This window comes from Podarcis raffonei, chromosome 3, assembly GCF_027172205.1.
Source record: "Podarcis raffonei isolate rPodRaf1 chromosome 3, rPodRaf1.pri, whole genome shotgun sequence".
Classification (NCBI taxonomy): domain Eukaryota; kingdom Metazoa; phylum Chordata; class Lepidosauria; order Squamata; family Lacertidae; genus Podarcis; species Podarcis raffonei.
This window is the reverse complement of record NC_070604.1, coordinates 44,889,303-44,917,262: the sequence shown is the minus strand read 5'-3', so window position 1 is coordinate 44,917,262 and position 27,960 is coordinate 44,889,303. Positions and strand designations below refer to the sequence as shown.

At 40.9% G+C, this 27,960-nt stretch overlaps 1 protein-coding gene across 2 annotated transcripts; it reads left to right on the top strand.

Moving 5' to 3' along the window:
* The first annotated feature begins 13 nt into the window (after positions 1-13).
* Positions 14-27,960, top strand: CNR1 (cannabinoid receptor 1). Of its 2 annotated transcripts, none has more exons than XM_053381438.1 (2): positions 14-887; positions 23,221-27,960. In XM_053381438.1, exon 2 carries the CDS (start codon positions 23,280-23,282, stop codon positions 24,699-24,701), a length of 1,422 nt encoding a protein of 473 aa, XP_053237413.1. In that variant the 5' UTR covers positions 14-887; positions 23,221-23,279; the 3' UTR covers positions 24,702-27,960. The 2 variants fall into 2 exon arrangements, with proteins under 2 accessions (XP_053237413.1, XP_053237414.1); XM_053381439.1 differs by lacking the exon at positions 14-887 and adding an exon at positions 18,740-18,875.

Genomic DNA, 27,960 nt, shown 5'->3' with positions numbered 1-27,960 from the left:
TTCAGCCCCTTAGCAAGAACAGCAGCGTGTCCCTCAGCACTCCAGAAACGGCCCCTTTCCACTGACCCCCACTCCCCCTGCGCAGTCCCAGGAAAGAGCCCTGTTTTCTCGCCCCGCCGTCCCTCCACACGCGCGCGCACAACTCAGCGCGCCTCCCTGCCCGCCTCATGCGTCGCACTCGCGAAGTTCGGCGCTCTTGCTTGGTCCCCCACCCCCCACGCCGTCCTTCCTTCCCTCCCTCCCTCCTTGCCTGCCTCCCTCCCTCCGCGCTAGTTACTGTTGCCGCGCTTCTGCTGCCGCTGCTGCCAGCGACAGGACAAAGGCACATTAACACGTGATGGCAACTGAGCTTCATAAATGGGACCAGGAGGGAAAGAAGGGGTGTGCGGCGAGGCAAGCTGTTGAGGAGGGGAGACGTCGGGCAACAAGCCGCAGCAGCCGAGGAGGAGGAAGAGGAGGACGGGGCTTCGGGGAGGGCGCTGGGCACAGTTCCTTTTCCTCTCAGAGCTCCAGGAGCAGCGCAGAAGAGAAGCACATGGCGAGCGGCGCGGGAGACCGAGGCCGGCGCCAGACCTGAGGGGCCGAGAGGAACGCGGAGCTTCTCCCCTCTCCTCTCCCTTTCCTCCTACCTTCGCGCCGCCTTCTCTCCCCCCACCCCTCCCTGTCCAGCCCTCCGCTCCCCTCCCCTCAGTCAGTGCCGCCGGGCGGAAAAGCTCGCCCCGCTCGCTGCCCGCCGAGGGTCAGCCTTGGAGCAGCAGCGCGCCTCCACCGCGAAGGGAGCGCGAGGCGCGAAGACCCAGCGCGCGCTCTCCGGACCACCCCTGCCGCGCCGCCTCCCCTCACCCGAGGGAGCTGCGAGAGACAGGGCCATGTGAACGTGGGGAAAGGTAAGGACGTGGGGGGGGGCAGCTGCTCTTTGGGCAAGGAGACCCGGGTGGGCAATGGCTATAGGTCAGCCAGGGGGAGCGGGGGGCGCCGTGCTGCTGCCCGCTTCGCCGCGCGCGCAGGGCTGAATGGAGAACCCCGCCTGGAACTCAGACCCGTCCGCCCAGGATAGTTGCGTGTGGAGTCGCGCGGTGCTCCGAATTTCAGGGGCGAGCTCCTTGAAAGGCGAGGACCTCGCTGGACTCGCCTCAAGGTGCCGGTTTCAAGGTGTTCCTCTGGGTAGACGCAAGCCCTTTGAGAGTTCAGTCCTCAGAGCAAAATCTCCACTGATTCCTCTGTCCGGACTGCACCTTTGGATCCCGGTCATCAGCAGACGAATCGGTGGAAGTTGCTGCCAAGTAGCATTCTCCGAAATGCCAATTAATGCGTGATCTGTTTCCCCAGGGGATGGATTTTTGGAAAGCTTTACTTTAGGAAGATCAAGTAGTTTATGTGTCACAGATAGGTAGCTCACTCTGTGTGTGTGTGTGTGTGTGTGTGAGAGAGAGAGAGAGAGAGAGAGCGCGCGAGAGCGCATATGTTTATATACATATATCCCACTCAACCGCTTTCTAATTATTGTTTGTATAGTATCTGTATTGTTGTAACTATGATTCTTTTGAGAGCCGCCTACAGCAATTCAGGTATAGTACCAGATGCATAAATGCTCTTCACTCTCAAACTGGGCAATTTTCCTACATAGGATCAGTGTAGGCATCTGTTTAAAAAATGGTCTGAAACGGAAAATCATAACAATTCATTGGGGCTTCTATGAAATCCACAGCACCTGATGAACCAGGAAAGTTTTTATTTATGTATTTGCGGCCCCAGAATATAAATGTCCACTCTAATGCCCTTTGTTAGGGAAAGAAAATAACCAGTCTGGAATTACACAGGAGCATAAAAAGGCAGAAGGTGACCTCAATTAACAGTCATTGAATGAATTAGTGCATTAAAGGAGAGTCATTTGTGGACACTGAACCTGAGATCTCAGCCTAGACTTTGTTGCGCTTCACCCATTTGAGGTTAAAACTGCAAAGCGGTGTTCAGGTGGCTTTGCTAGATTTTGGCGTGTCTTATTTGTCGTTCCATTGTGTGATAGCACCATTGCTGGATACAAGAGCCATAATCAAAATCAATGGATTCTTAAAAGCAACCAGAAATTTGCAGATGCTGTGTTGTGTTAATAAAGGTCCTTTGCATATGGCAAATGGTGCACTGCTCTCTTATTTCCTTCGTGTTACAGGTATAATTGATCTGATCCAGAAGAGATCAGGGCAGAGTGACTATGTAATGAGGCAAGATTGAGTGAATGGAAAATATATTTTCTCCGGGTTCATTTCTTCTGTTAATGGATATGATCTTAACGGGGATGGGGGGGCACAGGGGGGTGGAGGGATGTGAGATCTGACAAGAGGCAGCTTTGTAGAAGCTAAAGACTGGTAGTTTTATGGCTAATATGCATTCATTCTTCTCCATACAGAACCTTTCAGAGCAGTCAACCTCTAGGTTCCCATAGGACTTTGTCTGACATAGAGGGTTTCGTCTTTAATCCTAACCCTTTGGTGATTAATAATGGAAGACATTCTTATTGATTTTTCCTGTATTATCTCTTCTCTCGCCTCTCCCCTTCCCTCCCGCCCCAACTCCCAACAGTTAAGGTTCTAAACAGCAGGAAAAGGCAACTATAGGGGTTTTGTTTTTTTGTACACTGGTGGTTATCCTGGATGCAGAGATGCTCAGTGAGGTATAAACAAAACACTGAGCATCCAATAGCCTCTAAATATTTGATGATTCCTCCCCACCATCCAATCTAGTAGAATTATCTACAGCAAGTAAGAAATGGTTAAATCTTTGGTGTTAAGCATCAGGTATTTTGACAAACAAACTCTTCTTTGGGTGGGCTTCTATCAAAAGTACAAGCTACAGTGAAAAGCTTCCAGGGCGAGGTATGTCTCAAGCCTTGGGTGAAACGGTGATTTCTGACATCACTTTACTAATATATATATATTTAACTATATAACAACATTAGATGATAAGTGCTATTATCTTGCTTTGAAGAATGCTATGAATTTTACTTTTAAGGAAAAAATATGCCTTCAGCATGCAATATGGCTTGGTTGCCTATTGTGTGGTTACTTTGAAAACATCTAGGAAAATAAATTCAATTAATCAGATTTTTTGGGGGGGGCTCTTTGGAGGTTTATTTGTACATGCTAAGCCATAATGATGCAAAGTTTTATTTGTATTATGATGGTTATGATTTTAAAGGCTTAAATATGGTGGTGGGTCGTTCTCACTCTTCCTGTATGTTCCTCTAGTGTTATTGTTCTTCCTTGCCTTAAAGAACAAGCACCTCTCTGTCTGCTGGTATTATTGCTGTTGTTGTCTGGCCTAAAGAACCCAGCCAGAGCAGCATTTTTAAAAAATGCATTTTAAGTAATAAGATGGTTAACACTGCAGCAATTAGCGGAGCTTATTTTTACACAGACTGCACATAATAGAAATTACAGAGATGTTGCCTCTTCTACTCAGTAAGAAGAAGAAGAAGAAATAGCAGTCATTATGGTGATAGGTCATGTTATGCAGCAAGTGTAAATTTACAATGAGAGAGAAAGCAGGAGTGTCTAATTAGTTTAAGCCAAATATGCACATGTAAAATTGCATTAACTCAAAATTGGCTTTGCAGCAAAAACACACACAGAGTCACCTTTTAGAATATATTGGGATGAAATATAGAACTTACCTGAATAAAATGATCTTGAGCTGAATTTATAAAACCAATAATTTAATTTCAAAACTAATGAGCAAGGCAAAAGAGAGAAGTCTTCAAGGAATGTAAGATATGTTTTCTATTAATATACATCATCAGCCTCCTGTAACACCTCAAATTGGAAAGTAATGGAAAAATAACAAACCTGGAAAAAATCCAAGATCATGAGTAATATCCAACATTAATCATACTCAGTTTATACCTATAGAATCAAGGAATTTAAGTGCATTAATTGATTTCAGTGGGTCTACTCTTGAGTATGACCAACATTGGATGTCACCTGTGCTCCTAAACATGTTTGCTTGGGAATAAATTCCATTTCAAATAAAAATGCAGCGTATTGCCCTGCAAGAGTGTAATGTCTTTGACTTTATTAGCTGTTGTTCTTTAAATAATTACATTGGTTCCATTGCATAAAGGACATCCTTGCAAGTTGTGTTTTTTTTTAATGCTTTGCTAAATGGATGATGTGTCCTGGGCAAACTTTGCCGTTGTGTTTCTGAATTCAAATTTCTAATCGAATTCTTCCTACTTTCATATATAAACATACCGTAGTTTTGATTAAGAAGGCTCAGAGACTGAGATCGAATAGAAATTTTCAGTGCTGCTTTCATAACTGAAACTTTGAGTACTAGTCTCTATTTGTCACTGAAGCAGTTTAGTCAAGAGATTAAAATGAAGCAAAATCCTAGACAGCATATAAAACAGCATATCATACAGAGATATGGTCTAAAGGCTGTCGCCCTTTCTGAAGTGAAGCAGGTCTGGATCTGGTCAGTGCCTGGATGGGAAACCTGGTTCACTGATGAAGGAAAGGGGTGATATAAATGAATTCTTAAAAAATAAATATAAAATAGCTAAGAATTTTAAAGTTAACCCCCCCTTCAACTGTACAATTCTATTTCATCCACTCACTCCCACGCATCTCACTAATTTCTTATGGGGAAAGGTGGGTTTTTTTATAATACCCTAAAAGATTCATGTCCTTTTCAAAGCAACTGATTCTATGAATTTTCTCCACCAAATCAATCATACTTCAAAGCATCTTCAGAATTCATTTTTGTCTCTTGTTAAGGTGTGGGCCTTTTTCCGACTCTCCTTTGTTCGTGGCTATATTATTAGTTTTCAAAAACGTTCGCTTTCAGAAGGATGCCATTTGGAGCAATTCCTCCATATTTCAGAGTTGCATCCCCCCCCCCAAAAAAGTCATCCCCAAAAAATTCCTATGTATTCATTGTGAAAAGTTGAATATTTTACCTTTTTTGAAACTCAAGCATTGTACGGTCAACTGCTGCCAACAATCCTAACACTGGGACTTGTCCAGGATTAAAGCAACTGTACAAATGGACACAGAAGACAGAGAGAAATTGGCCCTTAATTGCAACAATGCTGTTCTTGTTTTCTTACTTGTAGGGGACTAAACGTCTAGTTCAGAGCAGTTTTGCCAAAGCAGGCCTAAAATGATATTATGTTAATAAATTTGAATAGAAGCTGTGATAAAATTTAAGCTGTTCTGTTCTTATACTGCTAGCACATTTGATGTTAGAACTAAGAGTTTGCTAAGGCTGCAGTCCTATACTCACCTGGGAATAACCTTCACTGGACTCAATGCAACTCATAGCTGAGTAGACGTAGTTAGGCATGTGCTGTAAGGCTGCAGTCCTATAATAACTTACCTGGGAGTAAGCTCAAGTGAACTCAGGGGGACTTGCTTCTAAGTAGACAAGAACGTAATTGCTCTCTCAGTGTGCATTTGGGGTTATAGTTGTGTGTATATAGTTGTGTTTCAAAGAACGCTTGATCTCAATAGAATAAAATATGTGAAGTGATATTGTTACCGAAATCCAAAAGCTAAACACATCTATTTGCATGGAATTATTTGGGAATCAAGTCTAATCTGGAAGAACATTTTGTAAACTTTTTTCTTGAATTAAAAGAATACAGTTACAAATTGTAGCATAGCCTTCTGTTTCTTTCTATGTAATAAAAGTAGCCTTTATTTTGCTACATTCCCAAATGGACCAGGTCCATGTTTTTCTAGTATGTTACCCTATTGCAGGCCAACCAGATATAGTAGAGATCCAGACATCTCTGTCTTTATTGATTATGTAGGAAACTTCAAATGTGCAGCACCTACCTAAATCCCCCTTCTTACGCAACAATTAAAGGTTCATGAACCCTGTTGTCTTTTGCATCTGATCTTCTGGCATCTGATCTCTTGGCAGGCCCCTGCAGAGCTTGTCTGAGGCCTGGGGTGGGAGTCTTATAAGAATAAAGTTATAACCTCAAACAAAAAGCAGCTGGTCCAGCTTAGCCATCCAAGACCCTGGGCAAGAATATCTGGCTGCTCCCCCCCAGCACAGACCCGTCTGTTGATAATGAACAAATTAGGTACTTCTGTATATCAATTTTATTCACTGAAAATGTACGAGGAAAAGGCCGTACCAAATCTGTAATATTTTACATGATCTCGAGATGACCTTATCTGAAGCAATCATGTGTATTGAGTTAGTCATGTTTACTAGAAAGACTTGAGTAGACGATGCTGATTAAGTAACACTATAAAAATCTTATTTTAGCCCAGCTGGAGTAAATTTTCACACCTGCATTTTAGGAAAGCTTGCAAAGCTTTTCTCTCCTTGATGACTATGTTAAATTAGTACGGAATCGTTATTTTTAGTCACGTCTGCCTGTTTTTAACATAGTGTGCAGATAGGTTAGATCTACTGTATCCACCATGAGCTAGAAAAGGGGAGAAGGTGATATTTGCAGATGCAAAGATCTTCCCTCTGCATTTCCCCATGCAGAACAGCTTGGGAGTGAGGGCATGGGCCCCAGGGGTAGAGAGAACCCTCTTCCACTCAATCCAGGGGAACCTGCTTCGGGATCTCAGTCCCTCATGTGGACAGAATGAGCTTTTCCACTTGCAGAAGAGCAGCTCTGGATCCAACTTGGTGTGCGGAGAGCAAATTAAACATATTAGTATAATCTCAGTGGAGCCCTTCCACCCCATCCCTACTTCTGTATCCCCTCTTTTCAGAAAGCCTTTTTGTATGAATTTCACATATGATAGATATTCCACATGACGTGTCTCTGGCATGTATTAAAACACATTGGATATTTCTGAGCTTCATTGTTTGCACTTCAGCATAAACAATTTTCATTTGCTGATACCAAGAACTACCTCAATATCTGTAAGCTTTTCATTGCTCAAGTGAGCTGACATAATAGTTGTTGTTTATATGTGTGCAGAGTGAGTTAATCTACTCCCTTTAGCATATGGAAATGCATTTTTACATTAAACATATTTTTTTTGCAGTTGAGGCTTGCAGATGTGACATCACCCACGTTTTGTTGTTCTGAATAGTATTAGCCACTATAATTCTTTCTTTTTACATAAGCAGAAGCATCTGCACGTTTTCAATGTATGCTGCATGGCCCAACAATCTGGTGTGATATCTTGAAACGCTAGGAAGTATCTGTTTCACCAGCTATTTGTTTCCCTTAGGGTATGTATCTGAATACCTACTTAACTTGAATTCAGCATTGAAGAGAGGCATAAAACATCATCTTGAGAAGTGTTCATCACTTAAGCTGATGACAGAGTATGTTTTCTTTCTTTCTTAACAGCAGAGTTTTACCAAGCATGATAATGCATCAATGATTTCCTCCATCAGTTTAATGTTAAGAAAATGTGTTTGCAGTTGCGTTCATCACTACTTGTAGTCTAAAAAAACAAGATCGCAACTGGAGGTTCTTGGATTAAATTCCAGTTACCAAAGAGGTGGCACCTGTCCCTACACTTGCCAGTCTAGAAGCAAAAGAGGTGAAGAGGTTTGGATAAGATGGCATCTGTGGTAACTGCCTCTTTGACAGACGTGCACTAGGGTATGTGGCTTGAAATATTGTCCCAAAACCCTTTTCAGAGTTGATATTGGGTCTATGAAACTTTTACATTACAGTATTGCCTCATGGCCCATTCATGTCTCACATATAAACTTGTATATTTAATCATTCTATGAATAATTTAACTTCCCATTGTGGATTGAGTTCTGGATTGTCTCCAAAATCATAAAACACCAACAATTTCCTTAATGAGTAGTTTGTGCTCTTTCAAAATCAGCTCTTTCTTTGAGAAAACTGACAATTATTTCTCAGCTTTTTCTTGGTGCTATTACATCAGATTCCATTTCACGCCTCTCATCAGACCAATCTGCATTTATCATTTGACAGTATACTGCAGTGGTTCTCAAACTTTTTTCTAGGCCACAGTTTCAGAATGAAAACTTGCTCACACCACAACTGAATTTTTAATTGATCAGAAATGCAGTGGAAAACAACAAGAAACAACTCTCGGCAGTGCTTGATTTATATCACAGAACACAGTCACTTTATAATATGATCACGGGACATCCAGATAGTATAAAACAATAGCTTTGTAGGAACATGACTCATTCCCAAATATAATACTGATTGCCTTTGAATCTTCCAATTATATTTGCCACCCTCTCCTGCAAAACCAGTGCAACACACCACACCCTTTGAAAAACCACTGGTACACTGCAAACCTATTACATTGAAAATACTTGTCTCCATGTCAAATCTGGCTGGGAAATCAATGATACTCATTATAGTTTTGCTGATACTTTATATCAAATATGTTAACCATTCTACAAATGGACTTCTGAAGTATACGCTTAAAATAAGGCATGTAGTCAATACTTTTTACCTCAGTTTTATTTTTGGTAGAAAATGGCTGTTGTTTCCAAAATTCATGATGTGTTTCTTGCCTCTTCTTCCGTCCATAACCCTGCCACCATCCATCATGCTGGCTCTCCCTTTCCTCCCACATAAAACAATTCACTACTTCATCTGCAACATTACCTTAGGCCTCCAGCATCTCATTTGTACTGTCTGATGAAATCCATATCCATACTCCAAACATTATTGTCCAGAAAAAGGGTCATTTCTTAAATATAATTATACATGAATGAAATACAGTGGTTTATGGTTTCCCTCAAGCTTTAACTCTAATCTTTAAGCATGTTTAGTTGGGTCAAAGGTTCAACTTTCGATCATTACCACCTTTCCATATTACTTGTCTTGTGTCTTTTTATATTACATTTTTAATATTTGCAAGGTATTGTAACCCCCTTGAGCCCCTGAGATAGGATATAGCTTAGATCTAAATAAATAAATGAGAAGACATATCCTCAAAAACCTTCAAATACTCAGTATTCTTTATAAAATTCAATTAAAAAGTGCCCTTTTTAAAGTCGTCTGTCAACCTACTTTAAGCTAGCTCAGGACTCTTCCCTCTTTTTTTCCTTCAACAGCTTGATTAGAGATGTAAAATATCTGGAATTTTTTAAACCATGGGGGATCTTTTTTCTGGAAGAAAGCAAATTTTTCAGAAATTTCTTTAAAAATTGAATATTTCATTAAAGCACTACATATCAAAGGCCACTTCATTACTTAAGGAACATAAAATGCATCATGTATAACTTGGTTTGCCATAGAATGATCCTGTCTGGTACATTAAAAGTACAGTTAATTCAGACAGTGATTACAAATTGAATTTATTCTTTACATTTTTTGTTACAAAAGTAGCTACAAGTTGATGAGCACTAAGGAAGCTAGAATCTCTTTGATTTTGTCAGTTTACGAGGTACAGGCAAAAACCCAAGAAAAATATAAACCAACAGTGTTAAAGTAAAACAAATTATTATTCATTCTTCAAATTACTTTGTCTCTTTCCAGTCCTTCACAGTATCAAATCATTCATTTTCATAAAAGGAAGGGAGGGGAGGGAAAACAATACTAAATGACCACTGCATGAAATTCAATCAGCGTCTTTTTTTAAGCTAGCATTATTCATATCCCTTTCTTCATAACTGTCATCATATTTATCATGAATTACTGAAAACTGAAGGTTTGCCCAATTTCAAAAAGTTTCCTACCTTTTCACATTTTTGTTTACTTTTTGATTTAGTGTTAGTATTTCCAAACATAGATCATTTTCTTTAACATAATGCAGAAGAAGATGGAGGAACCTAAAGTAGGTAAGAAGCAAGGGGATTTGGGAGGCTGTGTTGTGCAAAGGCCTTGCCGCCATGTTGCAGGACGAATATGCTTGGCAGAATCTCAGACTACATTCCTTGGCCAAATACTTGAAGATGTTCTGCAGTCTGCAACATTTGAAAGTCCCTTTCCAGCATCAAGCCCTAAGCGTGCTGCTTGTTTTGTAATCCAGTCAAATGCAGAAATAGTGCTATGATCACTTACATTTCTGCTTTTGAATCTTGCATCCAACAGATTTACAGCAGCATGAAGTAGATGGCAACAAAATTAATTGCTTTGTACTGTCTCCCAGTCCTTTAAGGCCTAGTCAAAAAGACAGAAACAGATCCACCAGCTATGCCAACAAGACGAAGACCACAAGCACGGAATCCTTCCTTCTCTTGTGACAATGGCAGTGCCCTGCAAGAGGAAGAAATGCATCTTGCTCCAGAATTTAGAAGTTGTACTCTTAGTGTACAACTCAGGACTTGCTTGTCCCCAATGTTCAGGAATTGTAATGACCTGATACTATACATACTTCCTGTTAAAAAGTTTTTAAAATCATTTTGAGGACATAGATATATTTATGCTTTGCTTTAGACATTTTTTTTATTAATAAACATTTTTTAAAAAGGGGGGGGAGCAAAAACGGGAGAAAAGCCATTGCCCCATTATTCTTTTCTGGGTTCCCCCAGGCTTTCATACCTCTAAACCTTACTACAACTGTTGGACTAAGTTCTGTCTAGCCAGGTGCTATCTTTTTACTTTATCAGTTCTCATTAGATAGCCATCAACATTTTGATTTAATTGGGGGGGGGATCCTTTCTACTTGCTTCTCCCCATCAACTGTGTTGCCCTCGATCTGAACAGACAAATCCACATTATGGAACAGACTATGTAGCACTGAGATTCATACTAACATACTGATATCACTAGTCTTCGGATATTTGGTACCTGAGTTTTTAAAAAGTATTATTATTTAGTACATTTACACCCCACTTGTCTTCCATTATGGAACTCAACAAGTACACCATCAAGACTTCCAAGATATACAGCAGGGATGTCCAACTGGTCGACCACAATCAACTGGTCGATTCCTGGGAGGTGTTGGTCGATCGTGGTCGATTTTTCCTTTGCATGGGAAAAAAGGATCCGGCCCCACCCCATCCTCCATTCGCGCATGATCGTTAGAACGGAAGACATAGTTTTCGCTGTGAGGTCATTTGTTTCCTGATCGACAACTTTGACATGAACCGCCCCCCCCAAAAAAGGTCAACAACTTTGACCTCCCTCCCTAAAAAATGCTCAATAACTTTGACCTGAACCCCCCACCCAAAAAAGGGGTAGATCACTGCTAGTTTTTTATTCTGTGAGTAGATCACAGTCTCTTGGGAGTTGGACGTTCCTGATATACATGTACTAAATAATAATAATAAACTTTTTATCAGTTTTAAAGCCAGCAAACCCCCACCTTTTTATTTTAAAATATACAGTGCAGATGGGGTATAGCTATAGCAGAGAGGTTTTTTTTAATGGTCTCAGTGCAGCTTCTACAAACGTGGTGGGGTTTTTTTACATTTATATACATTTATTTACTTTTGCTGAAAAAAAAACGGGCCTGCTTCATTTTTGCGTGGAATATTTTTTGTTTGTTTGTTTGCATCAGCACAAAATCTGTGGAACTCACTTCTACCAACTTTGGTGCTCAGTAAATTTGTACAACAAATATGTTAGCAACTTTTAAAATGTCAGTCAAACTTTTTTAGTCAGCGATAAAGCAAATAGCTGAAGCTTGAGACTTCACCACTGCTTTAAATTTTGTTGAAAGAGTCCCCCCCACCCCAATAATAATAAACAGATGTTTTGTGACTAATATTAGGGCATTCTTAGGCAGTCTTACTTTGATTAACTCTGTGTGGGTGGGCATTTCTATTCCCATAATCCCACTATTAACTTCAACCATGCTCTCTGGGAGCATCAGAGTGCACAACCTCAGGACCAGTGTTCTATCCTTACACAGAGCTGATACATAGAACCACAGAATTGTGGAGTTGTAAGGGACCACAAGGATCATCTGGTCCAGGGGTCAGCAAACTTTTTCAGCAGGGGGCTGGTCCACTGTCCCTCAGACCTTGTGGGGTGCCGGACTATATTTTTTTGGGGGGGGGAATGAACAAATTCCTATGCCCCACAATAACCCAGAGATGCATTTTAAATAAAAGCACACATTCTACTCATGTAAAAACACCAGGCAGGCCCCACAGATAACCCAGAGATGCATTTTAAATAAAAGGACACATTCAACTCATGTAAAAACACACTGATTCTTGGACCATCTGTGGGCCGGATTTAGAAGGCGATTGGGCCAGATCCGCCCCCCGGGCCTTAGTTTGCCTACCCATGATCTAGTCCAACCCCGTGCAATGCAGGAATCTCAACACACGTTCTCTCATCCAATTTGAAACCATACCAGGCCCTGCTTAGCTTTGCAAATGTGCTAGCAGTTTTATTGCTACACCACTTCAACTTTTAAGTGCATGCTTGTTGCTTGTAATTGTTTTGCACCAGACTTTCTAAGGTCACATTTAACAGTGTCAAATGTGATGTGAAAGGACAGGTCTATAAGTGAAGACAAAACTTCAAGACAGAACAGTTTCTAAATCAGAAAACCTCCAGTTTTTGACTAAGCCTTCATTCCCCAGTACTAATAAGCAGTTGTAAGAGATTTAAATAAGACCCTAGTATTTTGAATGAGTTTGTACACACACACACACACACCCCACATAACACACACGGTGTGTGTGTGTGTGTGTGTGTGTGTGTGTGTGTCCAAATGCTCTATACTTTCCCCATGTGAAAAAGAAATGCAGAAAATAAGTAATAACAGTGTTTAATCTTATGAGTCACTGCAGGGATAATTGTGAAAAAGCCCATATCCATTCTGTGATGCTTTGTAGAGTTAGGTACCATAAGTAAAATTTCCCCAGATTATCTAGTTGATTTTATAGGTCTATAACAGCAAAGTGACTCATGGCAAATTTTATTACAGCTTATTTAGACTTTTGTTGGGTACAATCCCCTTTAGATACATGAATTGTTATCTTCAGTTGCAGGCCTATATTCAGGAAAAGTTTTTCTGCTTGATTCTCTTTGAAAAAGAAAGACTTGACACTAGATTATGGAAGAATAACACTGGAGATCTTTGAGGGACAGGCATCCTGCCTTGAACTCTTTGAATGAAGGGCAGAACAAAAACGCACTAAATAATATATAACGGTACCATATTTAAATAATACATCTGATGAATTATGCCATTGCCTGTGGGTGTTCATACCAGAAAAAGGTAAGAAAGACATGACCAAGCACTTAAGAGTGCAATCTTATGTGTGCACACTCAAAAGTAAGTCCAACTGAGTTTAATGGGGCTTACTCCCAGGTAAGTGGGTAAGCCACCAATATATACTAAATACTAAAAGGTAATGATAGGAAAACTTGGTGCAAAAAACCCAGTATTCTTAGGTAGTGACACTGAGTTTTAGGTGGCAGAGAGCCCATATGGGTGATTCTTTTAAGCCACACATTCTACCACAATTTTACTCATTTAATTTATTCAGCCTTTTTGGCATAATTTAGAAAATAAGACCATAAAAGAGGGGGGGAACCCATCCATAAAACATTGCTATCGTCCACTATAGGATGATAAGAGACACCCAAGCTACTCCTGGATAAGAGAACTCACACTGAGTTATTATTTATGAAATGTCTATTCTGCCCTTCATCCAATGATTACCAGGTGGTTTACAAAATAATTGTCTTCTGTGTCAGCCCACACAGGAAAAAGCTGACTTCCCATGTTGGGCATAAGATTACCAGGGGTGGTTGTCTCTCTAATTTTATATTATGCCACACCCCCTCCATGGTGGTCTCAAAATTAAAAATGTAACCACTAGACCAAAATGGTTGTCAGCCCCTAAAGAAACCCAGCAGATATGGTACACAAAGCAACACCTGCTACAGGTGTTTTCTTTTCATGAAAATGCTTTTCTGTGCCTTCAAAAGCTGCCTGTCAGTAATTCAGGCACTTTATACTTTGTCATTATTTAGAATTGTTCCCATGGGGCATTCTAGCTCCTGTTTTCAAAGGGAGCAGCGACCTGGTTGCTGTGCTGATGCTTTAAAAAAGAAAGGGAGGAACAAACTCCTCACCTCCCTCATCTAAATGTAAACACAGTCCATCTGAAACTACCTCCCCCAGATTACCGGTAATACAGTCTTCTAATTTCCAAGTAATTAGACTAATAAATTAATAGCAGGTCAAAGATTAATTAGATAATATACATGTGCATTAAACAACCATGTAAATATAGGCATTTGATAAATATTTTCAACTCTTCACCTCCGTTTATCAAGTTAGCTGTAAATGTTGATCTCTAAACATAAATACAGCATAGTCTACAGTCATCCACACTCTGCTGGCATGTTGCATTTCTAGATTTGTCCATCTGAATAGGGCTGAGGAAAGAAGGGAATCTGCACTTAAGAGATGGCAAGGAAAACTGGAGGGCTGAATCTACAGCCTGTTCCTGATCTCCAAATGAATAGGCTAGGATGACTACACCCTGCATTGGGAAGTGGCTCCAGAGATCATTAAATTTGGCCAGGGATCATTAAATTTGAATTGTTCACAAATTATTTACAGAGTACCCAAGAGAATCTTCCTGCACAACCACATGATAGTTAACTTGAGGGCTGATTTTGTGAAGTGCGGGAGAGATCCATTTCAACGTTTGGAAGTTTGCAGGATGTGAGGCATGCAGGAACAAGCCTTGATTGATCTACACAGGACCCTTTAGCCTCTCCAGGGGCGGACTTCAGTCTTTCACATTTCAGCAGCACTGAACTGGTCATGCTGCCTTAACCTACCTCTGAGCCTCTCCCAGCCAATGCTATTTGGGCAGCCATGCAGCTTACTATTGATAACAACTGTGGTGTTTAAGGCAATCATGAAAATTTCTGTTTTGCATACATTTTAGTTCACATTGTTCTGTCCGTCTACTGCACTCTTCCTCTCCACACATAGAAGTAAGAATGCTGACAGTGTTACATTTTTTAAAGTTGCATATCACACTCTCCCTTTTCCATGCACCCCCCCCCAAATCTTTCATTTCTTCTAATCTCACATTTTAAGTTTTCTGTCTCTCTCTGCTTTAGAGTTTGGAGCACTTTTTAATGCTGTACTGGTCAAAATGCTTAAGAGTTCAGGCATCCCTTTTTTCAAAAAAGCTTTCAACATAAGCTTCCCATCTCAACAGCAAAGGCTCACCATTTTGTAAGGCTTGGGCTGGATCCAGAAATGTGCAAGCAGAAGAAATTCTGGCGCTGAAGCTGTTCTGCAAACCTTTGCCCAAGAGCTAGTGAAAGGCATTGTTGAGCGCAAATGGTGGAAGCTTGTACCGCTAAGTAGACTTGGGCAAGAGATACACAATGCCTGCTAGATTTCATTTCCCTTTTTATTGTGTAAGTATCTTTTTTGTGTGTAAGTATTGTGTAAGGGACGCGGGTGGCGCTGTGGGTAAAAGCCTCCGCGCCTAGGGCTTGCCGATCGAAAGGTCGGTGGTTCGAATCCCCGCGGCGGGGTGCGCTCCCGTTGTTCGGTCCCAGCGCCTGCCAACCTAGCAGTTCGAAAGCACTCTCGGGTGCAAGTAGATAAATAGGAACCGCTTACTAGCGGGAAGGTAAACGGCGTTTCCGTGTGCTGCGCTGGCTCGCCAGATGCAGCTTTGTCACGCTGGCCACGTGACCCGGAAGTGTCTCTGGACAGCCTTGGCCCCTGGCCTCTTGAGTGAGATGGGCGCACAACCCTAGAGTCTGGCAAGACTGGCCCGTACGGGCAGGGGTACCTTTACCTTTACCTTTATCTTTTCTTTGTTGGGAAAAGGGTATTCTGCTCAGAGAGGAGAACTTCTGGATGTAACCCCCTTTGTTTATTTTATTTCTTTAATTATTTGAAGGCTATGCATGTTGTTTTTTGTTTGTTTGAAGTGACAAATGTCAAGTTTCCCCTTGATGCCCCCTTCTTATTGTCATCAAGTTTGAGATAGGATGAAGCGCTACTAGCACTTGAGTATGCTTGCATGAAGAAAGCACTAAGAAATGATTTATTTTTTAAAAAGTATTTTGAAGGCTCCCCAAGTCCAGTAATGGGTTGGTCTTATATTCTTCACATATCATAGTTTAAAGGCATATGTACCTAGGACTTCCGGGTTGGCGCCATCGCCGAATGGCGGACTCCCTCCGAGCTCCGGAGGGAGCCTGCTCGGCAGGGGCTGGGTCCTACCGCATCGGCGACGCGGGGACCCTTAAAAACCACGGCCACGGAGGCCGTGGACATGGAGACTCGGCTGGCACTGCTAGCGCCCTCCCGACTCGTGAAGGAGCCTTTTTAAAGGCTACGGATCGGGTGCCGGGGAGAAGCGTGGTGCTTTGAGTCCTCTGCTATCCCTGCCGAGCGAAGCCGCATGCCATCCGGCGGAGAGCGCTGACTTCTTCCATTGAGAATTCGGATTTGTAACAACAACCCGTGAGTAATTTGGAAACCGGGTTTAAAAGGAGAAAAAAAGAATTTTTTTTCGGATTTGATACGAGCGGGGGGGGGATCCAAAAAGGAAGTCAGTCCCCCTCCCTACTGTAAACCTTCCAAAACAAGGACTGGGAAACCAAGGTCCAAAAAGAATTGAATTGCTGATAAGAACTAAGAATTCCACGATGGGAAACTACAAGAACTGTGCTGGAGGAAGAATTGAGGGAGAAGGAAAACGTAACCCCCCCCCTGGGAACCGGGGTGATTGAGGAGAGAGCCTGGCGAAAAGCGAAGGAGATTTTGACAGCTGTCAAAGTAGCTGTCAAAGTCCGAAATTTAAAGAGGACTTGATTATGAGGACTTTGCTGGTTAATTTTGCTACAATTTGTTACAATTTGTCAAAACTTGGATATAAAATGGCGAAAACATGGATAACAATCGGACTTTTGGACTAGAGAAAACAAAGTTACAACAATCCCCCTAGAGGAGTTTCGGGACATTACAAAGAAGGTCGTAAGTGGAAAAATACCATTGGAATTCTACAGGACTGGTTATCTTCTGGGAAAGCTGCGAAACGGAAACAATATTGTGTCTACAGGGTGTTTAGCTAAACAATAGAATTTTCTATTGAAGAAAGGAAGGGACTGAACGTATGTTTTTGTTCCTGAATAACAATAATCCCTGCAGACCTACTAAACTTCTGAATTAGAACGTTTTGGCAGCGGAACAAGAGGAAACTGGACTACAACTTGGAAAGAACAATGGGGGGAGCTTTATTAAAGATTGGAAATTAAATGGTTTAAAAATAACTTTAAAAATAATTATAAAAAGAAAAAAGCCAGCAAGGAATCGGGGGGAAAATGTGATTTATGGACTTTAAGAATTCCAGGCAGACAATATGGATTAGTGGTCAGGGGGAAATTAAACCGGGGACGGGGGGGGGAGAACTAGAACCCAAAGGCTTGTCAACTATTTTTTGAATTGGCTTTTTTTCATTTACTATACTTTTTATTTCTTGCTTCTTATTTCTTTATTGTGTGAGGTGTCTTTATCACTAAAAAAAAGGGGAAATTGTGGAATGGAAAGGGGGTGGGCCCTGGGGAGAGAACTCTTGTCTTTTATTAAGGGTACTGGTGAGGACTGAATAATTTTAAATTTAAATTTGAATAATGGTTTAAACAAATTAAGTTTTAATTAGAACTGAGAACTTGTGGAGCCAACAATATGATAGGGGAATATGGTAGGGGTGGGGGAAGGAGGGAGTCCCGGAAAGAGGGTGTTTGAAAAGAAGGCTTTGAATGTATTCTATTCTTTTTCTTTCTGTATCTCTGAAAATCTTAATAAATATTATTTAAAAAAAAAAAAAATAAAGGCATATGTACCTAATTTATATTAATAACAAACCCCCAAATTCATTGTATAATTTGTTTTGATCCGGCTTTAATAAACTTTCCCTCCTATTTTAATAGGTGCATTTATACACATTGCTAGTGATTTGCAATTATGATAGTCCCAACAGCAAACAAAACAAAATTAATGTCAGCAGCATCCTCCAAAGTCTAAACTCTGTTCTAATGAACTCCCTGGTACTTGCAAATAAATTTCTGTCTGCAAATACAATAACTTGGAAATTACTGTAAAAATCTAAATGCACGGGTGTGGGGGGAATTGAAATGCAGGGTGGGATTTGCTTTTCATGATCCCATTAACTATGGTTCTGGCAAAGCATATGCATACAGAGTAGTACTTTGCTGAACGTTTGTTAAAGCATAAGAGTGTCTTATTAGCATTTTCAATAAACATACGATCTCACACACTCTTGTGCTTCAAAGGTGGGGAAAGAGGTATTTATTCTGAGTAGACTAACAAATCATACTCACTGCAGCTTATCACTGAATACTTAGGCTTCATGAAAAATTGAAAAATGTTTAAAAAACACTTTCCTAATTGTCTGCTACTGAATGATTTAAATAGCAATCCCTTGTGTTATAGAAATAAACATATTTAAGTAAAGTCACTTCTATAAATTTTTAAATGGTTAATTGAAACATTATGTACAACACTCTGCCTGTATTATAAATGAGTGAGGTTATTTTTGCTTTTTGTTTTTAACTGTGTGGCAGTTTAAGTCACCAGAAAACTATTTGTTTTCTAGCATTTCTGCACTACATGAAATATTGATACATTTTGCTTCAAGAATGGCTATAAATTATAGCAGTCAGGGAATTAAGTTTGATCACCTGTATAATCTGTCACGAACATATGTGGATAAATGCTACATTGATTCCAAATTCAGTCTCACATATTTTAAATCTGCTCTTTTAAAAGTTTACTTAGGTTTAAAAAGGGTTTATTTCTGCTTCCGTTCACATTATCAGGATTTTGTGTCATAAAAAGCAGACTTTGGGTAGAATCCAATTGACATGCCTAGTGCTGTTGCTAGGAGGCAGAATCGGCAAAAATGGCGTCGCCTCCTCCATTAGAAGATACCGTCTACTGGATCAAAAGCCCCTGGCACTTTATGCAAGGACACCAATGGTACAGAGCTTTTTTTGAAAAAAATATGTTACTTTGTTCTTGTAGTGATGAATGCTCCAGCACCAAATGGCTGAGCTCCTGTGATGACATAGCATGTTTGTGAACATTCTAGCTTCTCAAGAAACAACACTGTAAAAAGTGCTTTCTCATCAATTGAATTAAAATACAAACAATTGGAATAATACAAAATGCAGTTAACAACAGCATAATAAAAATACAGAGTGATAACTAGCTGAAGTGTCCATCTTAGCAGAGTCTATCCATAACAGTATTTCTGAGACGCTTCCATCTCTATATTTTGGAAGACTTCATTATGAACCAAGATTTGCTGAGCCAGCACTAAGTCATATGCAGGACTTCCCTGCTCATCATTAGCAACACTTACTGTTTTCTACCCTGATTTTTCTTTATTCTCCGTTGAATCCACTGTCATGTTGTATAGATTTTAAAATAACTTTCTGTCAAAATGACAGGTGGTACTATTCCATTTGCATCTTCCAAATGTATGTCCATATTGCTTTAGGACCCACACAATCTTTCCCCCCCCCATGCCTTAGAATTATAGAATTGTAGAGTTGGAAGGGAGCCCGAGGGTCATCTAGTCCAACCCTCTGCAATGCAGGAAGCTCAACTAAAGTACCCATGACAGAGGGCCAGCCAACCTCTGCTTAAAAACCTCCAAGGAAGGAGAGTCCACAACCTCCTTATGGGGCTAGGGAGCATTGGGCCTGGAGGCGGAATGTAGCCCTTCTGGCTCCCGGAATTCTCCACAAGCCACACCTCCTCCGTTTCCTCCTCAGGCCACACCCCTCTCTCCAGGCCACACCCCTTCCTGGCTCTGATCTGACTCTTCCTCAAGTACTTTTGCATGGTTGGTATGTGTCCTTGAACTATGTTAATACTCCTTGCTTGCCTAGAGGACGTTTAAAGAGGTGCGTGTACAGCTGGAATATAGCCTACCATGCAAAGGGTAAGAAGCACAACCTTTGCTCCACCCACATTTTGGCTCAGGCCCCACCCACTTTTGCCTTACCCCGCCTCCACTGGTATGTGGCCCCCAGAATGTTGCCCTTGAGGAAATGCTGCCCTTGGGCTGAAAAGGTTTTCCCACTCCAACTGCCCTGAGATTGACAGGTGTAGGGCGGTATACAAATGTAATAAATAATAATAAATAAATAGTACCTTACCCTGACAAATATCTGTCATAAAATTTGCACTGCAGCAAAGGGAAGGGAAGTTGCCAGTTTTGTTGGGATTAAGACATTACACAGGATCCAGAGAAAGGAGTTAGCTGTATGAAGTGTAAGAAAGCCCAGAGACTTTGGTAGGTAGAGTAAGGACTGACAGAGAAAGAGGAATCCAAGGAAAGTGTACGTTAAGGAGAAGGAAGATTGAGGAAATGAGCAAAGGTGACCCAAGAACACAGGCAAAAACAGACTAAGGGGTATCTACTACCAGACTTCCACATATTGATTCGAATAAGCTACAGGCTATCACCCCAGCTGGTGCCTCCCACCACTCCTGTACATCCAGCCCATGACATTGAATGGATTAGCTATTTTTATATATACTCTTGGCAATTAAAGGCAAATTCCCTATTTTGTTTACTGGCAGATCTATGGAGCGCATCGCAAATTACTGTATCTGGAAATGAAGCACAAGTAATTTGCTTCTGTTTTTCTCAGCTCCCCGTCCCCCCCCCATAATATTAATCCATGTTTTGTTGCTTTGATGTTTATTTATTTAATTTTTTTTATCTTGTTTTAAACAATTTGCTGAAGGCAGCTCATAGTCCAAACATAAAACATCAATAAAACCACAGTAAAAATGAGAGTTAAAATTACAATGACATTTACAACAACCATAAAATACCAATTTAAAACAGTAGAACCACAACGCAATACAATAAAAAATGCTTGTTAGAACAAATGAGTCTTACTTGCCTCCACCCGAAAAGCAGGCGGAGAGTCACAAGTACATCAATGGGGTGACAGTTCCTAAACCTTGGGACGATAAAGTAGAAGACTGTGTTCTTGCCTCTCAAATTTGACAAGACATAGGACATTTGTAATTGGATTTCCTAACATTTTCATTTTTGCCTAAATGCATCCAAGGGATAATCCCAAATGAGAGCAAGCAGAGACAGTAAAGGGAAAGGGAGGTTAACCTTACCCTGATACTACTTTCCCCATTTAAATTACCCCATGAAGTGTATGTGTTCTGCCGCAGGACTAATAGCAGCATCAGATTACATGGGAACACGATATGGTGGTTAGTTCCACCCCTTTCCACGCTGTTTTCATAAAACATGGAGTCCCCTATGGATGTTTTCCAGTAAAAATTAAGGTGTCATGAGATCCAATGAAGGATCTCCCCCATCTTGGCTGGCCTGTCTTCTTTGCCATGTTCTGTGACCAAACACCCTTTCTCACTAGATCTTTCAAGAATGGTGCCAGGACTGAACTACAGTTAGGCACTTGCACATGGGGCTGCCCTTGGAGATGGTCTGGAAGCTGCAGGTAAATCAGAATGTACCTTGTTGGTTTGATTGGGCTTCCTGCCCAATTCAAGGTGTTAGTACTAGCTTACTAAGCCCTAAACACCTTGGGAGCCAAGTACCTCAAAAAGTACCTCCCTCAGTATAAACAATCTCAGGCCCTATGATTGCTGGGGAGGCCCAGTTGGTATGCCACTGCTGGGCACAGACCACTTGGTTCTGACCCATAGCTGGGCCTTCTCAGTATAGATCTCCATTTTTTTCAATACATCTCCACCACCCCCGGCCCTAGAGGTACATATGTCATCCTCATTATTAACATCCAGGAGGAATTTTTTAAACTTTCCAGGCATTTTGATGACTCTTTCTGGAAACTGTGAAATTATTAGCTATAACAATATGTGACTGCTAAGAATTTTTATTCATTCATTTATTTTTTAAAAAAATTGTTTTGTTTTCCTCTTTTGTTGTTTGCTGTCCTGGGCTCCTTTGGGAGAGAAGGTGGGATAAAAAATGATTAAATCATTGTTCCGCTCTATTTGCTATAAAGCTGGTGCAGAAGGTCTACTGTTAATGTAAATATGGACATGTGGAAGAGGGGAGTGAAACCTAACCCCTCCCTTGTGTCATTTCACTGTTTTGGGGCACTTCTGAATACTTTCCTCCCACACAGCGCATTCCCCATATTGGAGCTGGGCTGAGTGAGAACATCTTAGAGCACCTGAGCAATAGCAAGAGCAGTAACAGGCAGCAAAACAGGACAGGCCGCCCCTGCCTGCAGGACCTCATGTGCTTAACTGATCTTGGATGTTTGGAATAGTAGAGACCCAGCTGTAACAAGTGTATTGGTGACATGTCATTCCAAAGTTCTGGATGATCTCATTCATTGGCTATAAATTGCATAGTATACATGTCAGTGTTTACCCACCGTGGAACTATGAACAAATGTCTCCCAAGATGCCCAGCAAGCATGTGCCAAGTCTACCCTCTGGGGATTTTTGCCTGAAAGAATGAAATAGAACCATTGAAGTCCTTTGAGGGCTATAGCTATTCTAAATAAGGCATCAGAACATTGCTATCAATAGTATCAAAAGTTGTGGAGCAATCATAGGTGATTCACATTTATTCTAGGGTGTAGCTAGAGTAAGTGATTGAACACAATTAATCACTCATTAGTGAGCCTACCCAATACTTCTCTACCATCGTCATGTATGCCCAACACTGCACAGTAGAGCTCTTCCCTGTGATTTGGGCCTTTTCCAACTTGGCCAGCATTGTGATACAACAGAACTCTCCGTGATCTGCTGTGATTAATTCACTAAGCATTTTAAGGATAAAAATGCTAACATCCTCCTTGATCTGATGTTACCACTTCTGCAATCTGGCTTGCAGATACCTAGTCCTGGTTTGTTGGATAATTTATTTGGTTGTGGCTTAAGGATTTGGACAAGATTTTTGGAGGTCTGCATGCTCGCATACCACTTCCCTGTCTAATCGATTTGGATGAAGGAGTTGAGGGGGCTCTCATCAAAGTTCCATTTAGAAAATGTATCCAGCAGAACTAGCTATAATAATTTAATAAAAATTAATATATTCTCTAATACTTCTCGTGCTCTACCTTCAGTCATTGCATTGCATAACCATGCCCAGCAGTCTAGACATTCTACATCTGAATGAATGTGCACTTGATGTAAAATATGAGACAGATCCACCATTAGGTAAAATAAGCTTTGCAGTATTGTTGGATGTTACTCAGCTAAGCTGTTTACAATACTTTTTGCCCTTTTCCTATAATTTGCATAGTTTGCATATAGCTAATTAAGTTTGGTCTTCTTCCCTCTCTACTAGGATTGCTGCCTTTTCCTGTCTTTCCCCCCCACAAGCCTGCATAACTGACACCTGGGGTTATGAAGTCAGTCCTAGATGGCCTCGCAGATACGACCTTCAGAACAATTACGACAGATCTTCTATACATGGGTTCCAGCGATATCCAGTACGAAGATTTCAAAAGTGACATGGCTTCCAAGTTAGGATACTACCCACAGAAATTCCCTCTGTCTTCTTTCCGAGGCGATTTCCGACCAAAAATGACTGCAGGAGAAGATGCCATCCTGGGTGGGCACCCACAGGATCAGATCAACCTTACAGATTTTTACAACAAGACCTTGACCACCTTCAAGGATAATGAGGATAATATACAATGTGGGGATAACTTCATGGATATGGAGTGCTTTATGATTCTGAACCCTAGCCAGCAGCTGGCCATTGCAGTACTGTCCCTTACTCTGGGCACCTTCACTGTTCTGGAAAACCTTCTGGTCTTGATTGTCATCCTGCAGTCCCGAAGCCTTCGCTGCAGGCCTTCCTACCATTTCATCAGCAGCCTGGCCGTAGCTGATCTCCTGGGCAGTGTAATCTTCGTCTACAGTTTTGTTGACTTCCATGTTTTCCATCGGAAAGACAGCCCTAATGTGTTCCTGTTCAAACTGGGTGGAGTTACAGCCTCGTTCACTGCCTCGGTGGGCAGCCTTTTCCTCACCGCAATAGACAGGTATATATCTATACACAGGCCCTTATCTTATAAGAGGATTGTCACCAGATCGAAGGCTGTTGTAGCATTCTGCGTGATGTGGACCATAGCTATTGTAATAGCTGTCCTTCCTCTGCTGGGCTGGAACTGCAAAATGCTCAATTCTGTTTGTTCAGATATATTTCCTCTAATAGACGAGAACTATCTGTTGTTCTGGATTGGGGTCACCACTGTACTCTTGCTTTTTATTGTGTATGCCTATATGTACATACTGTGGAAGGCTCATAGTCATGCTGTTAGGATGCTCCAGCGCGGCACTCAGAAGAGCATAATAATACATACTTCAGAGGATGGTAAAGTGCATCAGATTACTAGGCCGGAACAAACACGTATGGACATTAGGTTGGCCAAAACCTTGGTCCTCATTCTTGTGGTTTTGATCATCTGCTGGGGTCCTCTACTTGCAATTATGCTCTATGATGTCTTTGGGAAGATGAACAAGCTCGTGAAGACTATCTTTGCCTTCTGCAGCATGCTCTGCCTGCTGAACTCCACCGTGAATCCCATCATCTATGCTCTCAGGAGCAAGGACCTGAGACATGCTTTCAGGAGCATGTTTCCACCTTGCAATGGGACTGCACAGCCTCTTGATAACAGCTTGGAGTCTGACTGCCAGCACAGACATGCTAACAACCCAGGTAATGTCCACAAGGCTGCTGAAAGGTGTATTAAAAACACAGTTAAGATTGCCAAAGTGACCATGTCTGTCTCCTCAGACACAACTGCAGAGGCGCTGTAAAACAAAGACCTCTCGACACCGTAAGAGAACAGATTAAGAGAAAGCAAGAGAAATTCATGGCTTGTTTCCTCCAATGTAACCATTTTTTTTAAGCTTATCATTTATAAGTGACTGTTTTTATGAGTCTTGAGCAGTAGCCCCCTCTTTTGAGTTCTACAAATAAGAAGTCAACTGAAGTTTTTAAAAACAGATTTTTTTCCATTGGCAAAATGCTAATTTACTAATAATGGCTATACAAAAAAAAAATCACATTAATCAGTGAGCAAGATATACACACTTTAGGAAGCTTATTGAAAATTGAAACATACAACAGTTTAATTAGAACAAAAAAGTAAATTTTGTAATCATAGGTTTTTGTTTTTTTCTAGTGTGAACTATGTTAATTGTCTGTAAGTAGGTTTTCATCCTCCCCCACCCCCAAAGCGGCAGTACTGGATTGTAAGAAATTTTGTACCATGTCTTGTGAGATGTATGATGTTTTACTGTATGTTACTGATATTTGTCTAACCAAAGTGATTAGGTAGACTTGTGTGGATGTAATGTAAAGTATGTGGTGATGTAACCCCTCCCCACCCCCCACACCATGAAAATACTTCCTGTATTTTGAAGAATTCCTATAAGGTATTTTGAAATTTTTACATTCTTAGTGGTTTTTAGTGAACTTAAAAGGAAAGGCTTTGCATTTCTTCTGCTCACATTTGAAATCCCTATTAAGTTTTTTAAAACAAACAAACAAACATGTAAATATGGAAATAACAGAAACAAAGGAACATAGAATACCTTTGGGGAAAAAGGAAAAATACACTGGCTCAGACTGAAAAAGATCTGTGTGTCTCCCCCCTCTCAAAAAATGCCATCTTTTGTCTATAAGACTGTTGGCTTTTTATTGGAAATTGTGTGAATGCCAACATGACCCAAAAGAAAGTTATTAGGCAGTGATGTCTTTAATAGGCAACTGCTTTTTCATTGGTCTGTTGCTGGCATTGGATTTGCGAAGACAACATGTGTTCGGTTCCATGTACAAAGTTCAATCACTGTGACGTATACTTGAAAATGTGTTTCGTTCCTATGTCCCAGGTTTAAATAGATTTCAAACCTGAAATGCCAAAACATCAGTCTTCAGTAACAAGAGGATAAAGTGTTAGTATTAGATTAAAAAAATGAATGTGTATATATAATTAATTAATATCTATGTAGCTGTGTGTATCGTGTACGTATTCTAAATAACCGTGGTTACATTAATATTACTAAGATAAGAAACTGTGACCAAATGTTTTCTCTGTACTCCTTACTGCATTCTTTGCACATGAATTCTGTTTCTAAAAGTGAGTTCTTCCAACCAATCAGCAATGAGCTTGCAGGATCTATTGAGCACACTTGTAAAATCATACTGAAAACAACAACCCAATATGACAACCGAAGAGAAGTATTTTAATATATGTAGCTAGCAGCCTGATTAAGATGGCAGAAGTACTGTAGCGCTTTAAAAAATCGACTGGCTTAATGTGAATTCGGCCACAATAATGACAGGAATGATTGGAGGAAGCCAAGTGTCTCTGTGAACAAATGCAAGGAAATTTAAAACAGTCATCCATTCGTGTCAGAATCAAGCCCCCACTGCAACAAAATGAAGAACCCTCTCAAATTGGATGCTCCACATTTGTAGCTTCTTCTTTTTTTGCCAGAACTAAGAATGCAGGAGACAAAAATTGAAATGCCAACCATCTGAAAGGTAGCAACCTTAAATCACATTTATAGTAAGATAGTTGGCCTCCTGTTGCTAAAAGAAGGTTACTCTGATCCAGCAAAGGCAGCTCAAACAAAGAAGCAGACTGCTATATTAAGATTCCTCTTTTTGATCAGGTCCTATGAGTGTGTGTGGGGAACCAAACGTGGGTAGTTTTCTTTTTTAGATCCTTGCGTCTTGCACCGAGGATTGGGGGTGGGTTTCCAGTTGCTGGGCTGCAACTTGTAGCTTGCGTTCCAAGCACCAGATGGACAGCATTGTGTGAATCTAGTGCTGTCACACATCTGCGTGAAGGCAGATCACGAAGAGCTGTGGGGGCCAGTCAACAGTAGATAAAATGGACACTGAAATAATTAAAAACCAGGAACATGCAAACTTAATGCCATCGTCTAGCAGAATGTAAAGTGAAACTGAAGCTGTAGCTAGAATGTAGCCTGCCGAGAACTAAAGATCCCGAGTAACATGAGTTTGGAAGCTGACTAGGGCAAATCGTTTGCTTTTAGAAACCATACAAGTTGATCCTTTGATGCTCAAGAGAGGAAAGGCAACCCTATTCAGGGTTGGGAGCTGAGCAAGTTATCAAAGAGCAGTTCTGATATGAAAAACTTCTCCATCTCTAGTCTTCTTCCTCCCTGCTCCACATCTGAAGAGTTTTACTAGAATACGGCTCCTTTCAGAAAGAGAGTATATGGGGAAAGCCTGCCTATACTAGATATCAGTATGATTTCGATGTAAGATGGGGAAAGAGGTACAAGAACAAGTTTCAGGAGCATCTAGCAACGAAAGCAAGGAAACACCTCCTCGCTCACAGCTTGGGAGTTCTTTAGTAACATTGTACAGTAGGGAATTCCTAGCCTGCGGTGGCTCAGTGATTCTTGGAAGCCCCAATCTATTAGAAAGAAGGAAGGACTATAGAACAGGGAGAGAGATACTAGTTTGTGGCATGCTGCTTTTAAGTTCTATGACTAAAGGGGATCTAGCAAAGAAGAGAGCTATCATTCCTGGGTGAAGTGCTTGACATTTTACCACTGCTCACACTAGTTCTTTTCCAGAAATGAAAGTGTTACACCAGAAATGGCTCTGCCACCTCTATGGAGTGGGCAAGCTTTTTCATCTGAAGTGCCACAGTCCTTTCTGGACAATCTAGGGGCCACAGCGGTGGAGGTTTTAGCATGTTCATTGATTCAGCATTGTAAGTTAGGTGGTCACCTACAGAACGAATTCTATTTGATTTGATGTTTGTATTCTTCTCCAGCAACAGTGTTGATCTCAAAACAGCTCACAATAATCACAGTAGCGTTAAAAAGCAACAAGCATTGCAATCATTATAATATCAAACAGAGTAGCAAACCAGAATAACAAATTCATCAAAACAGTCAATGCAATTCAATGGAGGCGTGGTAATTCAAAATATCAGAAAGAGCTTCTGGGCCCTGTGCAATAAAACAATTCCATCCAGGGGAACAGCTTGCCAAAACCACCAGGCAAGTTGCTAAAAGGCAAGATGATGAT